Source organism: Schistocerca americana, chromosome 2 (genome assembly GCF_021461395.2).
Source record: "Schistocerca americana isolate TAMUIC-IGC-003095 chromosome 2, iqSchAmer2.1, whole genome shotgun sequence".
NCBI lineage: Eukaryota > Metazoa > Arthropoda > Insecta > Orthoptera > Acrididae > Schistocerca > Schistocerca americana.
This window is the reverse complement of record NC_060120.1, coordinates 262,261,052-262,283,159: the sequence shown is the minus strand read 5'-3', so window position 1 is coordinate 262,283,159 and position 22,108 is coordinate 262,261,052. Positions and strand designations below refer to the sequence as shown.

General features: G+C 40.4%; 1 protein-coding gene across 1 annotated transcript in view; it reads right to left on the bottom strand.

The window, feature by feature from the left end:
* Nucleotides 1-533: 533 nt before the first annotated feature.
* LOC124593947 overlaps nt 534-22,108 on the bottom strand; it is a 327,642-nt gene continuing 306,067 nt past the window's right edge. The window contains exon 10 of the mRNA XM_047132296.1: nt 534-3,838. Within this exon, the coding sequence (XP_046988252.1) occupies nt 3,664-3,838 (175 nt within the window). The 3' untranslated portion in view covers nt 534-3,663. The remainder of the gene's footprint in view (nt 3,839-22,108) is intronic.

Genomic DNA, 22,108 nt, shown 5'->3' with positions numbered 1-22,108 from the left:
CAACTGTTGAGTAAGCTCTCAATAAATATAAAGTCTATTGAGGAATACCATACAATTTAGAAAAGCCATGAGGTCTTATTTGCTGCGTCACTGTTTTTACTCTATAACAGAGTACCTAGGACATTAAAGATAAAATGTCACATATCTTTGTAAACACAATCCCCATACAGCTTAAAGCTGTTGCGATGGGATGTGGATTATCTGTTTAGTCTTAAGCTGTCTACAGATGGACTAAAAATCCAAAAGCCAGTTCACAATGGACTATAACATAAATAGTATTGTGAAACATCAACATTGTACATTTCAGCTTTTAATATTTTTCTATCTTCATCTTATGTTGGTGTATACCTTGATGCAGTCCATATCCCTGAAGGTTCTATTTCTTTTTTGGTTCTATAGAACATGGTGAATGAATGAATAAGCATAAACTTGATAGACTGCTATTTGTTTAAAAGATTTATAACAGATCTGTCAATATTCAAATACAGAAAATGAAACATTAGAACAAACTATGTGATACAGTCATTGCTGGGAATACAGACAGTTTGTTTTGTCACACAATAATTCTTAAGTTATATAAATGTATTAACAGAAAAGTACAAAACTGGTACAAGTGGTACATATTTTAAATACATTTACATACCTATCACAATATATTTTTCAATTAAATTGTCATACTTTGGTTTATAGCTTCCCATATATTTTAAGTTTCCTACAAACATTTTCATGTCAACACTGTTTGGTATACTGATTCAGTACTAGGTAACCTTTAAGATATAAATGTCTGCATAGTACATCAAAAGTTCACATGAAAGATTTTAGGATGCTAATGCAAGAAACAGTTCAGTTTTGTTGTATTTGCATTTATACTGAACTATAAATGCATAATATTTTTCTTGGGACTGGGTTTTCATTAATACATGTAGACTTTATAGATACAACACAATAATGTATTAAAGCAAGGCATTTCTTTGCCAGGCTAAACTGCAAGTCTCACACAGAGAGCTTTCATTTAAAAGAGAGATCAGGTTTCTGGGCATAATATTTGTTATTTTGATGATGATTCTATATTCTCAGGTAACATTACAGCTTTATATTGCCTTAAATTCTGTTTCTAATAGACAATGACACACAATTCAGTAACATACCTTCAGTCAGTACAAATTTAAAATTATCTCAGCATTAAATAAAAAACCGAGCATATTTTTATGCTCATATCATCATATCTAAAAACTGGTAAATCCAGCATATAAAAAACTAGCTTTCCTTCAATTTCTCGTTTGTTTTTCCCATTAAGTCTTTCAGTTACGAAGATAAAAAGCAGTCACTAATTATTATACTTTGAAGTTGTCCCCCAAAAACATTTCTGTGTTTTCAGCTGAAGCTGGGAAATCATACCACAAAGAAGGCATTTGGAATCTATTCTCTTTACTCTGTATCTATTGGCACTTTCATAGCATGGAAGTATTATTGGCAAACATTTGCATACTAACTAATAAATGTCTAAAAACATCAGTCTACTTTCAGTTTTCAGCTCATTCCTAACATAGAGGTGCTTATCAGCTCTTTATTCTTCAAGTGAATACAACTTTAAAATGTAAGATGTACTGCAAATGTTTCACTGTATAAGTGTAAATCTTATCATTCTTTTCAGTTACAAACCCATCTACAGAACAACTTTCTTGTGGTGGCCAGTTCTGCATCAGCTGTATGTAGACTGCAGTAGTTTCCAAAAGGTGTTTTTCTTGCAAACTATGTTTATAAAAATTTACTTAATCTTTCAGTCATATTTCAGCAAAGGGAGAAGTCTAAAATGGATGGAAGGAAACATTACAGCAATGTTACATGACATACTGGATACACTTGCCTCCCTATTTGTTACAACAAAATTTATATTTGTTACATGATTTTGCCACACACATGTAATACTGGGAAAATGAATAAAATTAACTGAAATCATGATGCACATTGTAACAGATATATGTTAATTAGTATATTTGTGGTAATGTCCAAGTTTGATTATGAACAGTCCTTACAGAATTAATATATTCCTGGTTTTCAACTTAGTAATGATTTCACTAACTGAAATTACAGGTGATATCTTTATATTCAATTTGATTACTTGCTTGTCGGCAATACTGATACTTCCTGATCTAAAACTGTCTTTTTGATTTTTCTATTCATTTTACATGAAAACTTTGTGAAGGACAGAATAAAGAGGAGGAAAAGCTAGTATGTAGTTATGAAAGTTTCCTCAGCATTAAGTTTTAAGGCCGTCACTCCAGCACAGAGGTGCTGCATAAAATTATGTGCAAGGAACATTGCTCATACACAAAGACAATTTATTATTTGAAACATCAAATAAACGATGAATTATTTGGACATATACATTTCGCATGTTTAAAATGTATGCAAGTGGGTAAAACATAATCTGATACTGGCCTTTGTGTATCTTACATTAGTCCACACTAACATCTCATAACTGAAAACCATCATGAAAGTTCTGCATGCAAATACAAATCCATGATGATCTGAAATTGTTTCAGTGTCACAATAGGTCTGGAATATGAGTAAGTAAGGACCAATCCAGAAGTGTCTAGCAAGAACGAATGACAATATTTTCAGATATTTACTAAAATTCCTTGTATATTTTTATTAGTCACATTTTGAGTAATAAATGCATTTTAATATGAAAAATATAATTGATTAGCATTTACTCACAGTATGTATAATGGAGTACTACTGGTTTGAAGTCTCGATAGTCACTGAGTCGATACTTGGATATCGAGAAAACTAGAGACAGTCAATAATGTGAGTAAAGGGTAACAAAAAGGGGAAAAAAATAAAGTAATATCGAGAAGGCTTTGTCAGGTGTATGTCAATCAAAACAAAACGAGTATAGTGTGCACAATCAAGATGCCGCAATTTAAAGAGACCACGAATGCTCCTGCGAAACAGAGACTGCTGGAGGTGGTGTCTCAGTGACTGCCTGCAGCTGTGGAGCAGTGACAGATGACACATGAACAGGTGATCGACGCTATTCACACCCCCGACTCCGGTATCACCGATTCATTTTTCTGGTTCATTATTGTGGCTCAAAAGCAGTAGTTAGATTTTGTTGACACCCACAAGGAGTGTGGCAGATATGACCAGCCTGTAACACAAGACAGGCTTTGTATGTTATCCTTTACTGCACACGTATTACACTTTAATAGTGCTCCCACCTAATCCTGAAAAACAACACTGTGTTCATCGTACCGCCAACTTCAGCACTTGCATTTATACACAAACATCTAAAATGCACAAAGCTACAGATTTCCAGGCCATCTTCGGTACAGAGAATAACGCCGTGCCACCGGCTTTGTGTGGTGGTTGCAACCTTCATTTTGTCACGTGCACAGTATATCTAAGTACTCAATGGTGATCGCTTTCATTTTGGGTACGAGAAAAACTGCTTTCCGACAAAACCGATTATTCGGGAGCCAGTTAACAGTGTTTCTTATTTTTTCGTGAGCAGATGTTTGTTTCCTAATACCTGCGTGAGCTCAGAAATCACTGGTGTATCCCTCTCTCGGCGAAATATGGGGCAACATTGACCGAATCCACCTCGCAAGGCGCCTTCGGCGGTGGGGCTCCTGCAGGTGGTGGAGTGGAGTATCGGCATCACGGGGCAAGGCGGCGGCTGCGGCGGTCCCTGGAGCTGGCCGTGGCCGTCTCCAGGTGTCCCGTCGCTTCCTCCACTTCCTTCAGCACGCGCTGCGACTCCTGCTGCAGACGCGTGAGACGCGCCTCCTCTAGCGACAGCCGCTGCTCCAGCGCCGCGTACAGCGTGTTCGTCCTACAACAATCAACAGACTCGTTTCTGTGCAACGTGCAACACAACATGTGGAAGACGTAGTAGTATTTTTTATAGAGAGAGAGAGAGAGAGAGAGAGAGAGAGAGAGAGAGAGAGAGCGAGAGCGAGAGCGAGAGCGAGAGCGAGAGCGAGAGCGAGAGCGAGAGCAAGAGTTCGAGGAAAGAGCCTTAAAAAGGTTATCTACGCCAATTAATTCATGCGAAACTCTTTTATTGTACCCTCTAGCGTGCAAAACTTTTCATGGAACTATGTTCCTGGAGAGATAGTGAAGGTAGGTGAGAGTGTTATTACAAATGATTGAAGCGATTTCACAGCTCTACACTAAGTTTATTATTTGAGATATTTTCACAATGCTTTGCACACACATACAAAAACTCAAAAAGTTTTTTTAGGCATTCACAAATGTTCAATATGTGCCCCTTTAGTGATTCGGCAGACATCAAGTCGATAATCAAGTTCCTACCACACTCGGCGCAGCATGTCCCCATCAATGTGTTCGAAAGCATCGTCGATGCGAGCTCGCAGTTCTGGCACGTTTCTTGGTAGAGGAGGTTTTAACACTGAATCTTTCACATAACCCCGAAGAAAGAAATAGCATGGGGTTAAGTCGGGAGAGCGTGGAGGCCATGACACGAATTGCTGATCGTGATCTCCACCACGACCGATCCATCGGCTTTCCAATCTCCTGTTTAAGAAATGCCGAACATCGTGATGGAAAGTGCGGTGGAACACCATCCTGTTGAAAGATGAAGTCGGTGCTGTCGGTCTCCAGTTGTGGCATGAGCCAATTTTCCAGCATGTCCAGATACACGTGTCCCGTAACGTTTTTTTCGCAGAAGAAAAAGGGGCCGTAAACTTTAAACCGTGAGATTGCACAAAACACGTTAACTTTTGGTGAATTGCGAATTTGCTGCACAAATGCGTGAGGATTCTCTACCGCCCAGATTCGCACGTTGTGTCTGTTCACTTCACCATTAAGAAAAAATGTTGCTTCATCACTGAAAACAAGTTTCACACTGAACGCATCCTCTTCCATGAGCTGTTGCAACCGCGCCGAAAATTCAAAGCGTTTGACTTTGTCATCGGGTGTCAGGGCTTGCAGCAATTGTAAACGGTAAGGCTTCTGCTTTAGCCTTTTCCGTAAGATTTTCCAAACCATCGGCTGTGGTACGTTTAGCTCCCTGCTTGCTTTATTCGTCGACTTCTGCGGGCTACGCGTGAAACTTGCCCGCACGCGTTCAACCGTTTCTTCGCTCACTGCAGGCCGACCCGTTGATTTCCCCTTACAGAGGCATCCAGAAGCTTTAAACTCCGCATACCATTGCCGAATGGAGTTAGCAGTTTGTGGATCTTTGTTGAACTTAGTCCTGAAGTGTCGTTGCACTGTTATGACTGACTAATGTGAGTGCATTTCAAGCACGACATATGGTTTCTCGGCTCCTGTCGCCATTTTGTCTCACTGCGCTCTGGCGGCAGAAACCTGAAGTGCGGCTTCAGCCGAACAAACCTTTATGAGTTTTTCTACGTATCTGTAGTGTGTCGTGACCATATGTCAGTGAATGGAGCTACAGTGAATTTATGAAATCGCTTCAATCATTTGTAATAGCCCTGTACAAGGTGTACAACTCTGCTTCCGCCGTTTGCCGATAGGTGGCGACAACGGTAAGCAGCGGTCGAAAGAAGCAGATCGCAGACGCCACGCAGTTAACTCGGACCTCAGTCAACATAACCTCATTCAAACGTTACTCGATTTGTGTCTGCAACATGAAGTTGTTCTTGATTGAAACTGTCAGTTGACGAGCCTAATTCTCGTCATTTGCGGGAGGTTTACTGTTTTGTTTCAATATGAAGAAAACAGCGGTTGAGTCTCATCGAATGCTCTCAAGTACTTATGATAGGACGCTGTTAGTGAAAGAACGTGTCGTGAGTGGTTTCAACCCTTCACGAACGGTGATTTTAACCTCATGGACCGGCATAGTGGTGGATGAGAGAATGTTCTCGAAGATGCAGAATTGAGTCATTGCTGAGTGAAGACTTGCGTCAAACTCAAGACAGATTGGCACGATTAATGGGAGTGAGACAACAAGCCATTTCAAAACGTCTCAAGTTTACGGGCATGATTCAGAAAGAAGGAACTTGGGTCCCATGTGAGCTGAAACCAAGAGACGTTGAACGGCGTTTGTGTGTTTGTGAACAGTTGCTTCAGAGGCAAAAATGGAAGGAATTTCTGCATCGCATTGTGACCGGGGACGAAAAATTGGTTCATTACGATAACCCTAAACGCAAAAATTCATGGGGATATCCCGGCCATGCTTCCACGTCGACGGCCAAACCGAATATTCACGGCTCCAAGATCATGGTCTGCATTTGGTGGGACCAGCTCGGTGTCGTGTACTATGAGGTGTTAAAACCAAGTGAAACAACCACAGGTGCTCGTTATCGAACGCAATTAATGCGTTTGAGCAGAGCATTAAAAGACAAACGGCCGCAATACAGCGAGAGGCACGGTAAAGTGATTTTGCAGCACGACAACACTCGATCCCACGTTGGAAGAGGGCAAAACGTACTTGGAAACGTTAAAATGGGAAGTCCTACTCCATCCGCCGTATTCTCCAGACATTGCTCCCTCTATCGCCTGTTTAGATCAATGGCTGACCAACACTTCCGATCTCATGAAGAAGTCACAAATTGGATGGATTTGTGGATCGCTTCAAAAGATGAACAATTTTTTCGATGCAGGATTCGTGCACTGCCCGAAAGATGGGAGAAAGTAGTGGCCAGTGATGGTAAATACTTTGAATGATACATGTGTAACCAATTTGTTTCATTAAAGCCTCAAATGTTGGGGAAAAACGGCGGAAGCAAAGTTGTACACCTTATATTAAGTCAAAGCAGTGAAAAAAACTATGTAACTGCATCTATTTTGTTTGTTCCACGTCACCCGAGCCAGAGCAGATCAATTTGCTCTGTAACCGGTGTTGGTACCTGTGACGAGTTAAGAACCGGGACATTTCGAACGAAAGGTAGCACTTTATGTATTAAATGTGCAGGTCTGTCTAACATTCGTCTGTTTTTATCCTCTCACCACAACTAAACTACAAATATCACACTTGAAGCTTACACTATTTAAAAATTAACAGTGTTTATCTTATAAATTGGTGAAAATCAGTGGGCCTGGGGCCGGAACTTACAAACGTACGTATTACCTGATGTAGCGGCCTTTAGAAGCTTCTTGTCATGTAGAACAAGATGACAGAATTCTCCCCAAAGAACAGTTTCCATAGATACAAAATGGCAAACGGAACCAAGAAAGTAGGGACTCGAGTGCGTCCCGTTATGCTAATATAGGGAGTTGGGACGGATACAGAAAAATAGGGAAGATTCCTATAAAATCGGATAGGTGGTAATCCTATTCCTAACAGTTCTGATCGTCGGCCATGGAAAAACCTACCAGCCGATGGCAAGCCCACAGGAGATGACGACGTTCTGCACACGGTCAAAGAACGAATCAATTATTCTAAATACATCAAACGTTGCAATTTTGTGATGTTGTTAAAGAGTTATTGTGCACCTGCCGAAAGCAAAGTTTTATCTGCCAGGCTAATCATTACGACACAAAATTTTGTTAAATATTGTGATTACTAGTGAAGAATAAATAGAAGCTGATTCACAAATTTTTTTAGTATATACGATCAGTGAAAAACGCGTTGGAAAATTTTAAAATTTATCAGAAAAAAGGTCGTAAGAATATTAATGAACGTCCCTGAAGGCTTGGTTGTTGCGTAAACTAGCGTAACCAGTGGAATATTTTGCAGCGATTATTTCAATTTTAACCAAAGATAGGAAGTCAACAGTCCCAGTTATACGTTCTAATCTATATATTTTTTATGGGAGATACAGTTAATGTCTAGAATTTTTAATAAAATTTACATAAACCAAAATTCAGTAACGACATGTCAGGTGCAACATATGAACTACGGAATATCTCTGCAGTAGCGAAGTCAGAGAATCGCTGTACTTTTTCACAGCTAAAATAAACAGAGTACATACGATGGAAATAATATTTTCAACGACAAGAAGGTTTCTCCTCCTGTTGTCTTAATTCTACGAGAGCCTAAAAAGAACCTCAACTAATGGGTGGAAAGAATAGGTAACAAATGTAGCTATGAAGAAAGATCATGGTAAAAATATCTCAAAATAGTGATCACTCAGAACTAATGTAGTGAGCACGTGACGAGGGTTTGCATTCACTCCCTTTGCTTCTAACCGCTTATTGCTACAGCATTCCGACAGGACCTGATGACAGACTAGAACGTAAAACAACACCTAGATCGCGCGTGTAACGGAAAAGTTTGAAGTAATAACTTATAGAATGTCATTCATTTTCAACGTTTTGTATAAATGGATTGGGTGTAGGAGTTCCCAGTGCGTAAGGATATTTTCTTAATCCTGTCAACAGAATAATCGAAAGTTTTGCCACCAGCCACTGGTCATCTACAACAAGGCGTGCCACTAAAAGTTATGATGGGTATGGCAAATTGACCATTAGCTTGCTATGCAGGATCTGTTGCCAAACAGTTCGATTTTGCCAATTATTGCATCGAAGAGCCAGAACATCATTACCACCTGCTTAATAGCGTGGTGGCCCACATTTTGAACGCAGTACAGCGGCGATTTTGCGTGACACGCAGAGGTATGTGGCACCAAATGTCAACGCTCACGGCATGTAATTTCTGTAAATGTGAGGGAGGAGCTGGTATGCAATCGTGTCTCATATGTTTCATCGGGATCAGATCCGGCAAATTTGAATGCCAAGACCTCAACGTAATTTCACCATTATGCTCCCAAAACCATTGCAGCACAATTCTGATCTTGTGATGCGGACATGATACTGCTGGAAGATGCCAACGCCATCAGAGATGGACTCAAGCATGAAGAGAATAATATGTGACTGTATTCTGAAGAGAATAATGTTCACGTAGTCCATAGCTGTCACGAGGTCTCTGATTACTACCATAGGTCCCAAGGAAGCCCAGGTGAAAGCCGCACATAGCATAATAGACCTACTGCACTCACAGGTGCGTCACAGAACTGGCGCAGACGTTCGCCTGGCTGTGGCGGCCTGGTGTAACGAGAAACGTGATTCATCGGACTAGGCAACGTTTACACTGATCCACAGACCTATCTCTATTATCCCAAGCATACTGCAGTCTTAACTGATGATCTTCATCTATACGGATACTCTGCAAATCACATGTAAGTGCCTGGCAGAGGGTTCATCGAACCACCTTGACAATTCTCTGTAATTCCAATCCCGTATAGGGCGCGGAAGAAACGAAGACCTATATATTTCCGTGCGAGCTCTGACTTCCCTTATTTTATTATGGTGATCGTTTCTCCCTATGTAGGTCGGTGTCAACAAAATATTTTCGCATTCTAAGGTGAAAGTTGATGACTGAAATTTCGTGAGAAGATTCTGCCGCAAAGGAATACGCCTTTGTTTTCATGATGTCCACCCCAAATCCTGTATCATTTCACTGACACTCTCTCCTCTATTTCGCAATAATATAAAACCCGCTGCCATTCTTTGAACTTTTCCTCTTTGGTACACAAAACGGATCAGGAAACTGTTGCAGAAACAAGGAAAAAAAACATGCCAAATTCAAACAGACGCAAAATCACCAAAAGTGGCGATCTTTTATAGAAGCTCGAAATTCAACGCAGAGTTCAGTGCGAGATGCTTGTAATAGTTTCGACAACGAAACTTTGTCTCGTAACCTGGAAGAAAATCCAAAGAGATTCTGGTCGTATGTGAAGTATCCTAGCTGCAAGACACAATCAATGCCATCTCTGCGCGATAGCAATGGAGATACTATCGAAGACAGTGCTGCCAAAGCAGAGTTACTAAACACAGCCTTCCAAAATGCCTTCGCAAAAGAAGACAAAGTAAATATTACAAGATTCGAATCAAGAACAGCTGCCAACATGAGTAGTGTAGAAGTAGATATCCTCGGAGTTGTGAAGCAACTTAAATCACTAACCACAAGAAAGTCTTCCGGTCCAGATTGTATACTAGTTAGGTTCCTGTCAGAGTATACTTACAAAATAGCTCCATACTTATATACAACCGTTCGACGATGAAAGATCCGTAACCAAAGACGGAAAATTGCAAAGGTCACACAAACATTCAAGAAAGGTAGTAGGAGTAATCCACTAAATTACAGGCCCATATCATTAACGCCGATATGTAGCAGGATTTTGGAACTTATATTGTGTTCGAATTACCTCGAAGAAAACGGTCTATTGACACACATAGTTAACAAGGATTTGGAAAACATTGTTCTTGTGAAACACAACTAGCTCTTTACTAACACCAAGTGTTGAGTGCTATTGATAAGGGATCTCAAATTGATCCCGTATTTCTGGATTTCCGAAAGGCTTTTGACACTGTTTCACACAAGAATTTTCTTGTGAAATTGCGTGCGTGTGGAATATCGTCTCAGTTACGTGTCTGGATTCGTGATTTCCTGTCAGAGAGGTTACAGTTCGTTACCTAAACATAGGTACACGCAGGGGGCGTCTACTGCGAAGCCCATTTAAACAATGTGCACTGAACACTGTGCTCTGAAAAATTTGAACATTGTAATGTGGCAGATCAGTCGCTGATTTCCGCCTATCCTGCTTTAGGGAGCGGGCAAACCTCCGACCTCCGCGTGCTCAGAGATGTGGATGTCCTATACACTGCACACTTATCTGTTCGTGTGTTCTGCTTATGTACTTTCCTTACCGCATCACTTGCCCACAGCAGCACCAGGCGACATTCAATCTCTCGCTCGGCAGTGGTCGTCATGTATTAGGCCATCAGCGTATATCAGCATTCATGTGCCTCTTTCCATCTCATAAACAAAAATGATAAAAAACTGTCATGAAATAAATAAAGAAAACCAATTGCCTGGTCAGTCTACTGCTACAACTTCTTCTTCACCAAATCACTACGCTCTCGCAAAAAGTAAACCGGACAACACAGTTACGATTCTGTGGAAAGCTGACCTGGAGCGAAAATCTAGAAGGAACCGGAGTCCGGCAGACAGACCCGCTTTTAGAGAATTGTTGTTTGAGTATTTAGATGACCAATCAACAGTGAAATTGCAAATCTGTTTGTGGGAAATCTAGTTAGGGTGCTTTATGGGAAAGCTAGTCTGAGTGCCACTGTAGTTTAGTAACAGCAACGAACATAGGCCCTAATGAATCCGAACTCACGGGACTGTATAACGCAGGGCCGAAGAGCCCTAGCAGTGAACTGAAGTTGGAAGGCTGTCATATACAGTTCTATAAACCTAAGCATGTCAATATATCCTCCTTGCTGCCTTCATTTTGATAACGTAGATACAAGTGAACCGTACGCGAGCATATCGCTGTGTAGCACATTTTGTCGTAAGTTAAGTTTCCGGAAGAACAACTGAACGGTTAAACGGTGTACGATACAAGTCGCAGATTCCCTATCTAACGGCTTCCAGGAACAACAAAAATTTGATTTTCAGTATTTCACATTGTTGTTGATAGAATTTTAAAATTTAAAATTCTTTCATAATTTAGTCATTAGGAGCTTTAATCTTTAATAGACGTGCGTTCTTTGGATCAGCCACAAGAACATTATTGTAGAGGAAAACTGCGTTTTACGACATACTTCCCCACGTACTTTTTTAATGTGTTCCACTAATACATGTTTCTAATTACTTTCTTTGATGTGATAAGCCTAAGTGAAAAGCTATTCTGAAATTCCATCCCATTGCAAAATGTAATTTTTTAAGTTTTATGTTTCCAAAGTTGGCAATTATTCTTGTGCGTAATGTTTCCGAACTTGAAATTGGAAAAATCATTGCAGAACTGATATAACTTTTAAAAGTGTTGTCAACATAGGCATAACAACTTACACATTTTTAATGCATTTATTTCAAGTTGTTACACTATTTTTATCGAAGATGATACAGGTGGGTGAGCTATACTACTTTTTTCTCTATTTTCTTAGCTGAGACGTTAGTGGTATATGTGTTAATAACTTTTACGAATACCCAATTCTTCTTTTGCACAGTTTTCCAACAATACTTGTACTGTCTATCAGGGTGTCTAATTTTGCCCCCTGACAAACACGTTTAAATTTAGAAGCTGAACAGTAACTGATGTACGACAGAACCCTACGGAACACCAAATGTAGTTTCACATAATTCAAATGACATTGTAAGATCTGTTATTTACTTAGCACTCTAGCGTATGATTATTAAACAAGAATTGTGCCGGGCAGTTCGAGGTCAGGCACTGACGATCAAGCGACAAAAATAAAAATCAAGTTCTAGGAATAGCAGAAGAAAATGATATCGTAGAATAACAGCAAATTGTCAACCTCCCACACTTCTAAACATAGTTGTTTAATTTTAACCAACGGAAAAGTAATGAATGACTTTATTATTGGAGCGTCCAACAATTTCTGAACATGAGCGACCATAATGCCAACCGGTCATATCCCCAAGGTAATATCATAGAGCGGAAGGCAGAAACAAAGTGCACCTGAATCTCAGTCAGTTCCTAAACAATCTGAATTTCAAGAACGAACTCTTCACAGATAGTATCCAGAAGCGAATCACATAAAAAAATGAAATCACAGAACTGAAACAGACCAATGACCAGAACTGGCTCGAATAGGGTTATAACTTGGAGATCGAGTGCTAAGGGGTTGTGGGGACACAAGCTGTATGGACTTCCGTCCCCTAGAATACCGCTGCAAAGACAGTATCTCTGGACCTTGGGCAGTGTGTTTTGAGACGCCATGTGTATAAGTTGCATCTGTCCGTATAATGTGTATAAATAAATATTGTGTATGTGAATTTGTAACGTTGAAAGTCATTACACATCATGAACATCGTGTTCGTTATCCAAATCCTACACTACAGTGTTATAACGCGTTGGAAATGATCGTATGATGACATTGGCTGGGTGTTGTTCGGCCGTCTGGTGCAAGTATTTCTATTGAACGCCACTTCGGCGACTTGTGCGTCGGTAATGAGATGAAATGATTAAGACAACATGAACATTTAGTCCTCGAATGAAGAAAATTTCCGAGCCAGCCAGGAATCGAACCCGGGACTAGCGACCTATAGGCTGCAATACTAACCATTAGACCAGAAGCTGCGGGAAATACGTGCTACGATAGGATAATGGAACCTTAATATGGAACAGAATCAGGCAGATTAAGCACGACAGATTTCTACAATCACAATTTGAGTACATGGGAGTTCGATTCTTTAAAGAATCAGGAGTTAAGTGGTAAAATACTATGTGAAACACAGCAGCTCAAATATCCAACTATATTTTTTATAAGATATCAAAGTGGTGCTAACATTGGCAGCTTGCTTTGAATGTAGAGTAATGCCAAATCTCAAAAATCAAATGGCTCTGAGCGCTATGGGACTTAATTTCTGAGGTCATCAGTCCCCTAGAACTTAGAACTACTTAAACCTAACTAACCTAAGGACATCACACACATCCATGCCTGAGGCAGGATTCGAACCTGCGACCGTAGCGGTCGCGCGGTTCCAGACTGAAGCGCCTAGAACCGCTCGGCCACACTGGCCGGCGCAAAATCTCACACTTAACAGTACACATGAATTGTAGTATCATAGGACTACGATATCAGTATTCCACCATTAGGAACAATCAACTCGTACAAATTGTTGGGTGTCATAATTTGTATGGATATGAAATAGAACGATCATTTAGACTCAGTCGCAGGCAGAGCACGAGACAGACTTCGGTTCATTGGCAGTAAACTAGGAAAACGGTCAGCCCACAAAAGAGACTGCGTAAGGAATACCGGTTCGTGGTGTCTTAGAATACTGCTCATGTGGGTGGAACCAATACCAGACGAGACTAACAAGGGATATTGAAAGTATACAAAGAAGGACAGCACGAATTATCATAGATTGCTGTCACAACGGGGTGTCACGGAAAGAACGAAGAATGTGAATTGGCTTTGCTTGAATACTATTCCGCGAAAGCCTGTTGACTAAGTTTCAAGAACAAGCATCGACTGAAGACGTGAGGAATATATTCCAGTCCACTGTACGTCACGTATGTAGGGACTGCGAAGACAAATTCAGCGAAAGATAGCGCGCATTGGGGCGTTTAAGCCGTCGCTCTTTCCGCAGAAACGCACTTGCAACGGGAAGAAACGCCAACGTCCGGTAGTATACTACTTACTACGTACCTTCTGCCACGCACTTACAGTGGTATTCAGAGTATGTATGTAGATGCACGTAAATGATTCATTCGCTTTCGAAGTTATATATCTTCCGAAGTATTAGATGTGCTAATGTGATTAGTACATGAACAGAACCGTAAACTCACGGAGTTCGCACCAGTTGTAGTTACGAGTGTAGTGCCTCGATAAAATGGCGACAAAGCATTGCGCGTTGGAATATCCGAGATGTTTGTGTGTTTCAGCAGTGCAGCGTGCATGCAGAAGGAATTACGGAAAAGATCCGTCATGGAAACGAGCTTTGTGCGTTGGTATCGACAATTGAGGGACACTGGTTGTGTCTGTAAAGAGAAAAGTACCGGTCGATCAAGTGTACCAGATGCAACTGTGGAGACTGGGAGGGAAAGTTTCGAATGCAGTCCAAAAAACCCAACAGCCCGCGCAAGCCACGAACTGTGAATGCCACAGCGAACTGCGCGAGAGATTTTGTGACGGCGGTTACTCCTCAGACCTAACCGTCTGCAGCACCTGCAACAGTTAAAATCGCAGGATTATGGCCGGTGTCTTCTGTTTTGCATCAAAATACAGAAAACATCTGAGGATCAACATTTCGTCTCTGAGATGATATCCAGCGACAAAGCAACCTTCGGTTTATCAGGAAAGGTTAATAGCCACAATGTGGAAGTTTGGGGCACTGAAAAGCCTCATGAATTTGGGAGAGATGAACGAGATTCGCATAAGGTTGATGTTTCCTGTGCAGAGTCACAGGCGAAGTTGTATAGACAGTTTTATTTTCCTGTGAGAATACTGTGACGGGTACCTCTTATCACGAAACGCTGCAGATGTGGTGATTTTCACAACTGACTGCAGATTGCGAGAATTTCTGCTCCTAACACACGAGGCAGCCCCTCATGTACGATGTACGTCGCTATGTAAACGTCAAAATTCCCGCATCGCTGGACTGAGCGCAATGTTAAAGGTAATGTGGCTCTGTTTGCTTGGCCTCCAGGTTGCCAGATGTAATGCCTTCTGACTTTTTTCGGTACTTTAACGGTCGTATTTGTGCACCCCACTGCTAGGAAACTCGAATGGCTCAGACAACGCATTAATGCTGCTGTGATTGTCACTGTCAGGGTGTTACTAAACAATGTGTCGAATGAACTTGACTGCCACTTGGACGTGTGTCGTGTGCCCAGACGGACTCTCAAATAACATTTTTAAAGCACAGAGTGCAAACTTGGTGAGTATATGGATCTTTTTATGTATGAATCATATTTGTACTTTCAGCAGTTTGGAAAAATAGAGCTTTGAAAATGAATGAATTATTTATAGTAGCCCTGTATAGATCCAGATATGGGAGTTAATGTTTTTTAATGACATTGTAGAATAAACCACTTTGGTTGCAGATTACGTTTAAAAATCTGTTTTTGCAGCCTTTTGGAATTCTCCAGGTGTTAGTGATAAAATATAGAGGGAACGGTTATCAAAAGCTTTCAGAGAAACCGTGGACCGAATTATACGACGGTGAACCAGAAGTTGAGAAGGGAGTGGTAGACTTTAGAACAGCGAAAGCGGTGCTGCCTGCCTTCGATAGAAGACTGCACAGCGCATGCATCGAATGCTTTAAAACTCTTCTTTAAACAGTTAGCGAGTCACAGGAGTACAGCGCGCTATAGAGGGACCGGCGCCTGTTTAATTAGAAGTAAGGAAGACTACAGATCCTTGCGATTGTGGGCAACCATAGAATCAAAACACGCACTACTCAAACAACTTCTCGACAACCGATGCCACTTACTCAAATAGCGCAACCAAAATCAAGAACCCCGTTGTGGATCGGATGGACAACAGAACGTTGTTGGCTGTATTCCTTAAAGTTGTCCGAAGTTTCCCGGCTTAATAATTCTTGAAAGTCTCCTCGGGTTTACTGCCGGATGCTCAAATTAACATGAATCGATATTTCGGCGCATTTCACCTATCCTTCATTTTCAGGAAAGAATGCTACTGCTTAATCCCGCTGAAAACTGTCCTACAAAAATTTTACAAATTGTTTTGGGCACTGGCCAACACAGATTTGCTATGTAAGTAGGCTGTTTAGATTTTTATGTTGGTAACGTCACGTAGCGCTCTGTATGAAAAATTACGCCGCTTTCACACTATACGGTTTTGACCGTACGGCAAAAAGCCGTACGGCTGTAGGTGTGAAGAAATGTATGGCGCCTTTCACATTATACGGCGACGGCAAAATGCCGCTGCCGTGCCGTGCTGCAGCCGTGTCTTGCCACTACAACAGACGGTCGCCGTACGGCAAGTTCGACAACAGTGGCCTACGTGACTAAGTGCATGCTTTCACACTGGACGGTTTTGAGCCGTACGGCGTCGACTAGTTCGTTGTAGTGTCGTTTTATTCATTTGTGTTTATTCTTGTTTACTGAAAAGTGTAGAAGAATGGATGAAATTGATACTGAACTTTTGATAACCTTGGTGGAAGTAAGACCTGTTCTGTGGGACAAAACTCTAGATGCGTATAGAGATCGTATTGCTACAAAGAATGCTTGGCGGGAAGTTTGCGTAGCACTGAAGCAAGATTTTGATGAGATGGAAGACAAAGATAAAAATGCGTTTGGTAAGTATTTATTTAATATATTAATATTACATTTAATACGTTTTAAACAGTTTTTATTTAACGTTATAAATTTTATTCTAAAAGTAAATCGTTTGTTTATAAGTAAATTACTGCTACCAGTCACGTTTTTTTTGTTTTGTTTATATTTTGCACGACGCGTTTCGGGAAATAATTCCCATCCTTAAGTGCGTTTTTCTCTAAGTTTTCATCATGTGTGGTGTCTTTTTATGTGTCAGGTCTTGCATTCTGTTTTCTTTACTGTAATTTATAAGAGAAACACGCACAAGACCTCACAAATAAAAAAACACTACACATAATGAAAACTTAGAGAAAAAAACGCACTTGAAGATCGGAATTATTTCCCGAAACGCGTCGTACAAAATATAAACAAAACGATTAAAAACGTGAGTGGTAGCAGTAATTTATTTATAAAGAAAACTATTTACTATACAGTCGCAGGCTTTCACAAACAATCTACAAAAAGGAAAAGGCTTGTTAATTTATATCTTTGACATCTGCCATGACACGCTTCCAGCATTTGTCATAAAATATTTACAAAGAGTGTTCCTTATGGCGTTGGCTGTCAGTCCTCCTCTTATGTTGGCATCTTGGGCTAAGTCTTCCAAACCAGTGAAGGATGTGGTGTCTTCAATTATAAATCCATCTCTCTGACGTACAAAATTGTGTAAAACAATGCAAGCTTTAACCATTTTTACTGCAAAATCTGGATGAACATTTAAAGGTCGGTGAAACAACCGCCACTTATTGGTGAGGATGCCAAAAGCACATTCCACATACCTCCTTGCTCTGCACAAACGGTAATTAAATACACGTTTCTCAACTGTCAAGTTTGTTCCCCCAAAAGGCCGGAGCAAATGCGTGTGTAGGCCAAATGCTGCGTCTCCCACGAAGAAGTAGGGTACTTTTGGACCTTCCGTACCAGGCAGACATTGGACGTCTGGAAATTCCAGGGAATTACTTTCTATTGACTTCCATAAACTGGACCGTCTGAACACTGAAGAGTCACAGTCTTTGCCATAACTTCCTACGTCGACATAAATGAACCTGTAGTTGGAATCCGCTACAGCCATCAGAACCACAGAAAAGTATTCTTTGTAATTGAAGTACATTGATCCGCTATTAAATGGGGCAGTAAGACGGATATGTTTTCCATCCACCGCTCCTAAGCAGTGGGGGAAATTAGCAGTACGTTCAAATCCAGCCGCTATTGATTCCCATACCTCTTTGGTCGGTCTTTGTATACATTCTTCCCGCAGTGATGACCAAATTGCTGTGCATACATCATTACCCACTTTACTTGCTGTAGAAATCCCAATTCTGTACTGGAAATGTAAGTCAGTGAAGGAACAACCGCTTGCCAGATACCTGAACAAAACGAAAAAAAATCAGTGACATTTAGTTTGCAGTGGACATTTTTTGTTACAGTTTTGCTTTTTTCTATACAAAATTAAAATGTTTTCATACAGTTTTGTTTTCTTTTGATGTAGGTATAGAAGTAATACGGAGGTGGACCAATCTACGAGACTCCTTTGTGAAGTCAAACATAAAAATTCAAGCTGCGAAAAAAAGTGGCTCAGCAGCAAAGAAAATGAAAAAGTATGTATATTCTGATCAGCTGCAGTTTCTAAAAAAGCTGTATGATGCTCGAGAGACGGAGGACAGTTTTCAATCGGAACGCACCGCCAGACTGGAAGAAGATATAGAAACGCAGGGCTCCGTCGAAAATACTGAGAATGTTTCTGGGCCATTTGATACAGCACCCACACAACAAACATCCAAAAGCGAGTGCCATACAAACAGAAAACATAGAAAACCTGATGCAATCGAAATGAAAATATTACGAGCTCTGGAAGAAGACAAACCTTGCAGCAAAATGTCATTTTTACTTAGTCTGAAGCCTCATCTGGAAAAATTTGATGAACAGGATTATCTTCAGTTTCAGATGGGAGTCCTCAAAGTTATAGAAAATATATATGAAAGGAGAAATATATTGACAGCTCAACCTCCTCCATTTACCCATTACACACCTCCCATGCCCTATAATAATAGATTTCAAGCTTATTCTTATTCACCTATGGAAAATGCTGCTCCAATATCCTCTTACCATACGCATCAGATTCGTCCTCCTCCAGCTGCACCAAACCCAACTACTTTTCTCGAACAACCATTACAGACTTCTCAAGGTCGCAGTTCTTATCAACGAATTAATAAAGTGCCACCACCATACCCTTCGCCTTCCACAAGTAGCCATGAAGGCCCACCATCAACAACGCAGTTCTACAACGTTTTTGCAGAGAGCCTGTCGCCACAAAGTGACAGTACAGTCAGTCCTGCTACAAACTCTTTGGTTTCAACTGCTGATATTGATATTGACTTTTCTACTTCATAATCTGAGCGTAATAAAAATGTAAAACACAAATAAATAAGTAAATAAACAGAACTAGTTTTTATGTATTAAATTACCTTAACGTGATAGCCAGCATTTGAACAGGTTGGATGCAATTGCGGAATTGTGTGTTTTGTCGTTGTAACACATCCTTTAGTTTTCTATGTAATTCGTCAAACGAGGTAATAGACATTCGGAAATAGTTAAAGAATTTATTTCCGTCGTTCCTCAAATCTTCAAAGAGTGTATAAAATAAACCCACTTCGTCTCTTCTCTGGTTAATGGGGTGTACCCACAAAAGACGACCTTTTCTTTTGCGGCGACGATGAAGCAACCACAAAGCAACAACTCGTTTACGGTTCATCTTGATACACACATTAAGCAAACTGAATAGACACCAACAACTGGTCACGTCAAAAAGCCGTGTAATGTGAAAGCAACACAGGCACGGCTAAAACTCGTACGGCTTTTTGCCGTACGGTCAAAACCGTATAGTGTGAAAGCGGCGTTACTGGCTGTGCTGTGTGCAGTCTGTGGCTGGTTGGCATTGTTGGAATATTCGCTATTGTAGTGTTGGGCAGTTGGATGTGAACAACGCATAGCGTTGCGCAGTTGGAAGTGAGCCGCCAGCGGTGGTGGATGTAGGAAGAGAGATGGCAGAGTTTTGAGAGCGGACGATCTGGACGTGTGTCCGTCAGAAAAACGAAATATATATATATATATATATATATATATATATATATATATGTGACTTTTGAACACCATTAAAGTAGATACATTGTTTGTTCTCTATCAAAATCTTTCATTTGTTAACTTTGCCTATCAGTAGTTAGAATCCTTTATTTAGCTGGCAGTATTGGCGCTCGCTGTATTGCAGTAGTTCGAGTAACGAAGATTTTTGTGAGGTGATTCATGAAAGGTATAGGTTATTGTTAGTCACGGCCATTCTTTTGTAGGGAATATTGAAAGATTGCGTTGCGCTAAAAATACTGTGTGTCAGTTTAGTGTTGATCAGAATAAGTAAAGAGAGAAATGTCTGAGTACGTTCAGTTCTGCTCAGCTGTTTGAAAATCAAGTAACGTAAGAGGTTTATCAGCACAGTAATTCATTAATTTTTCGAAGGGGAGGTTACAGCCTGAAGTGATTTCTGTAAGTCATTCGAAATTTGTATCAGTATGTTTGGCGGAAGCTTAAGCCGAAGTAATCCGAAAGTGGGTCCAGTGTGTTAACCACGACGCCATCTCGCCTAACCATGTCCATTCTGTTCCTTCCATATTCGTGTTAACACACAAACCTGGAGATGTCCGACACTCAGATTGCTACCAAACATTGTATGTCGATAGAGTATTAACAAAACACCAATTCAGTTCGTGCCATGTGCTGTCGTCCAGTAGAATATGCGTAATTAAAAGTAACGCCAGAACTACGGAGCACAGGAAATGTTGTAAACCTCGCGTGGATGAGTTGATAGTGTGAGATCGTCGTACCAAATGTCCCGTGTTCAAACCCCGTTGTTGTTTCAATTGTTTACGCGTGCAGCTGTTACATGGGAGTACACATTCCTAACATTTAAATAGACTTTACGGAGTTTGTAGCAATGTTCTTTTGGCAGTCTACTTTCGCTTCGTTAGTTGAAAGTAGCAAACCTATAGAGAACTTTTGTATAGGTAGGTGTGGCGTTCTGTCGGACATGTGCAACAGATTGGGCACCACTCATGATGAATCAGCTGGTGGATTTGTTGTTTCGCACAATAAATATAAACAATCGGAATCGTGGAATAAAGAAACAATTGAATCACACTTGCAGAAGTATTAATAGCCCCATATGAAACTTTCTCGCATAATACAGTAAAAAATAATTATCTGTAGGATTTGAACATGTGACCCTGCGTGCGGCGATCTAATGCTCTACCAACGTCCCCACGGGAGCTATACGTGTTAGTTACATTACGCTTTTGCTGTGCTCCGTAGTTCTGGTGTTACTTTTAATTAACATTTACGCCCGTCCTGCTGGACAACAGCATATAATACTAACTCAGACAGAAACGTTGGGTACCGATCTGAGTGTCTGACATCTGGAGGTCTGCACGTAAGTGCTGTGGCTCCTCCTCCTTTTTGTAGTCTTTCGTGAGTGCTACATTTTAGTTAGTTACGTTGGCGGGTGAAGATGCCTTTGACCTCCAGGGTCGTGTTCAGTTCACTTTTTTATTTAAAGCTGGGAAGATGAGTCACATATTTCATTAAAATCTCTTTAAACAGTAATAGTGGACGTAACGTAACAACACGGACCAAATGGATGAGTTCCAAGATGAAGTAATTGGACGTATCGTAGTTTGACATCGTCGTAAATTGTTTATCCACACGGCCTGTTATTAAACAAGCTCAATCTAATTCGATGAACAGACACTATTTGTTTTTAATTAGAATTAATTTCAAGCACTCAGAAATGAAAATAAATGTCTTGACAACTTATATTCGTCGTGATTAAGTTTTCACGTCAGATTACATGCTGAAAGTCAGAGAGGTTGCTGCAATGTAGTCGGTGAAATTCTTCAAATAAATGACAGTTAGCCGATTGCTCAGTGTTGCGAACGGAAGTTAACTTTATCACGAAAATTGTTCAACTGTTGTTGGATTGAGACTGATTTCAAAATTATAGCAAGTGCAGTCCAGTATTTTTAAACCAATCAGCCACAGGCGTAAAATCGTAACACTTCAATAACTGCACATAGTAAAATCCACAAATAACGAAGCTGAACCAGAGATTACTTCGGATTCTGTTTTATTTGTAACACGTACGAAACGAAACTTTCACAAATAACACTTTTCAACACCAAACATAAATATAGCAGAGATTCTAACAGGGAGAGCCAACAGAACAGAAACGGTCTAAAACATACACTTATACTAATAAAAACAAAACACTTAACAATGTAACACCTACTTGTTATTCTGAAGCCTTTAGCTTC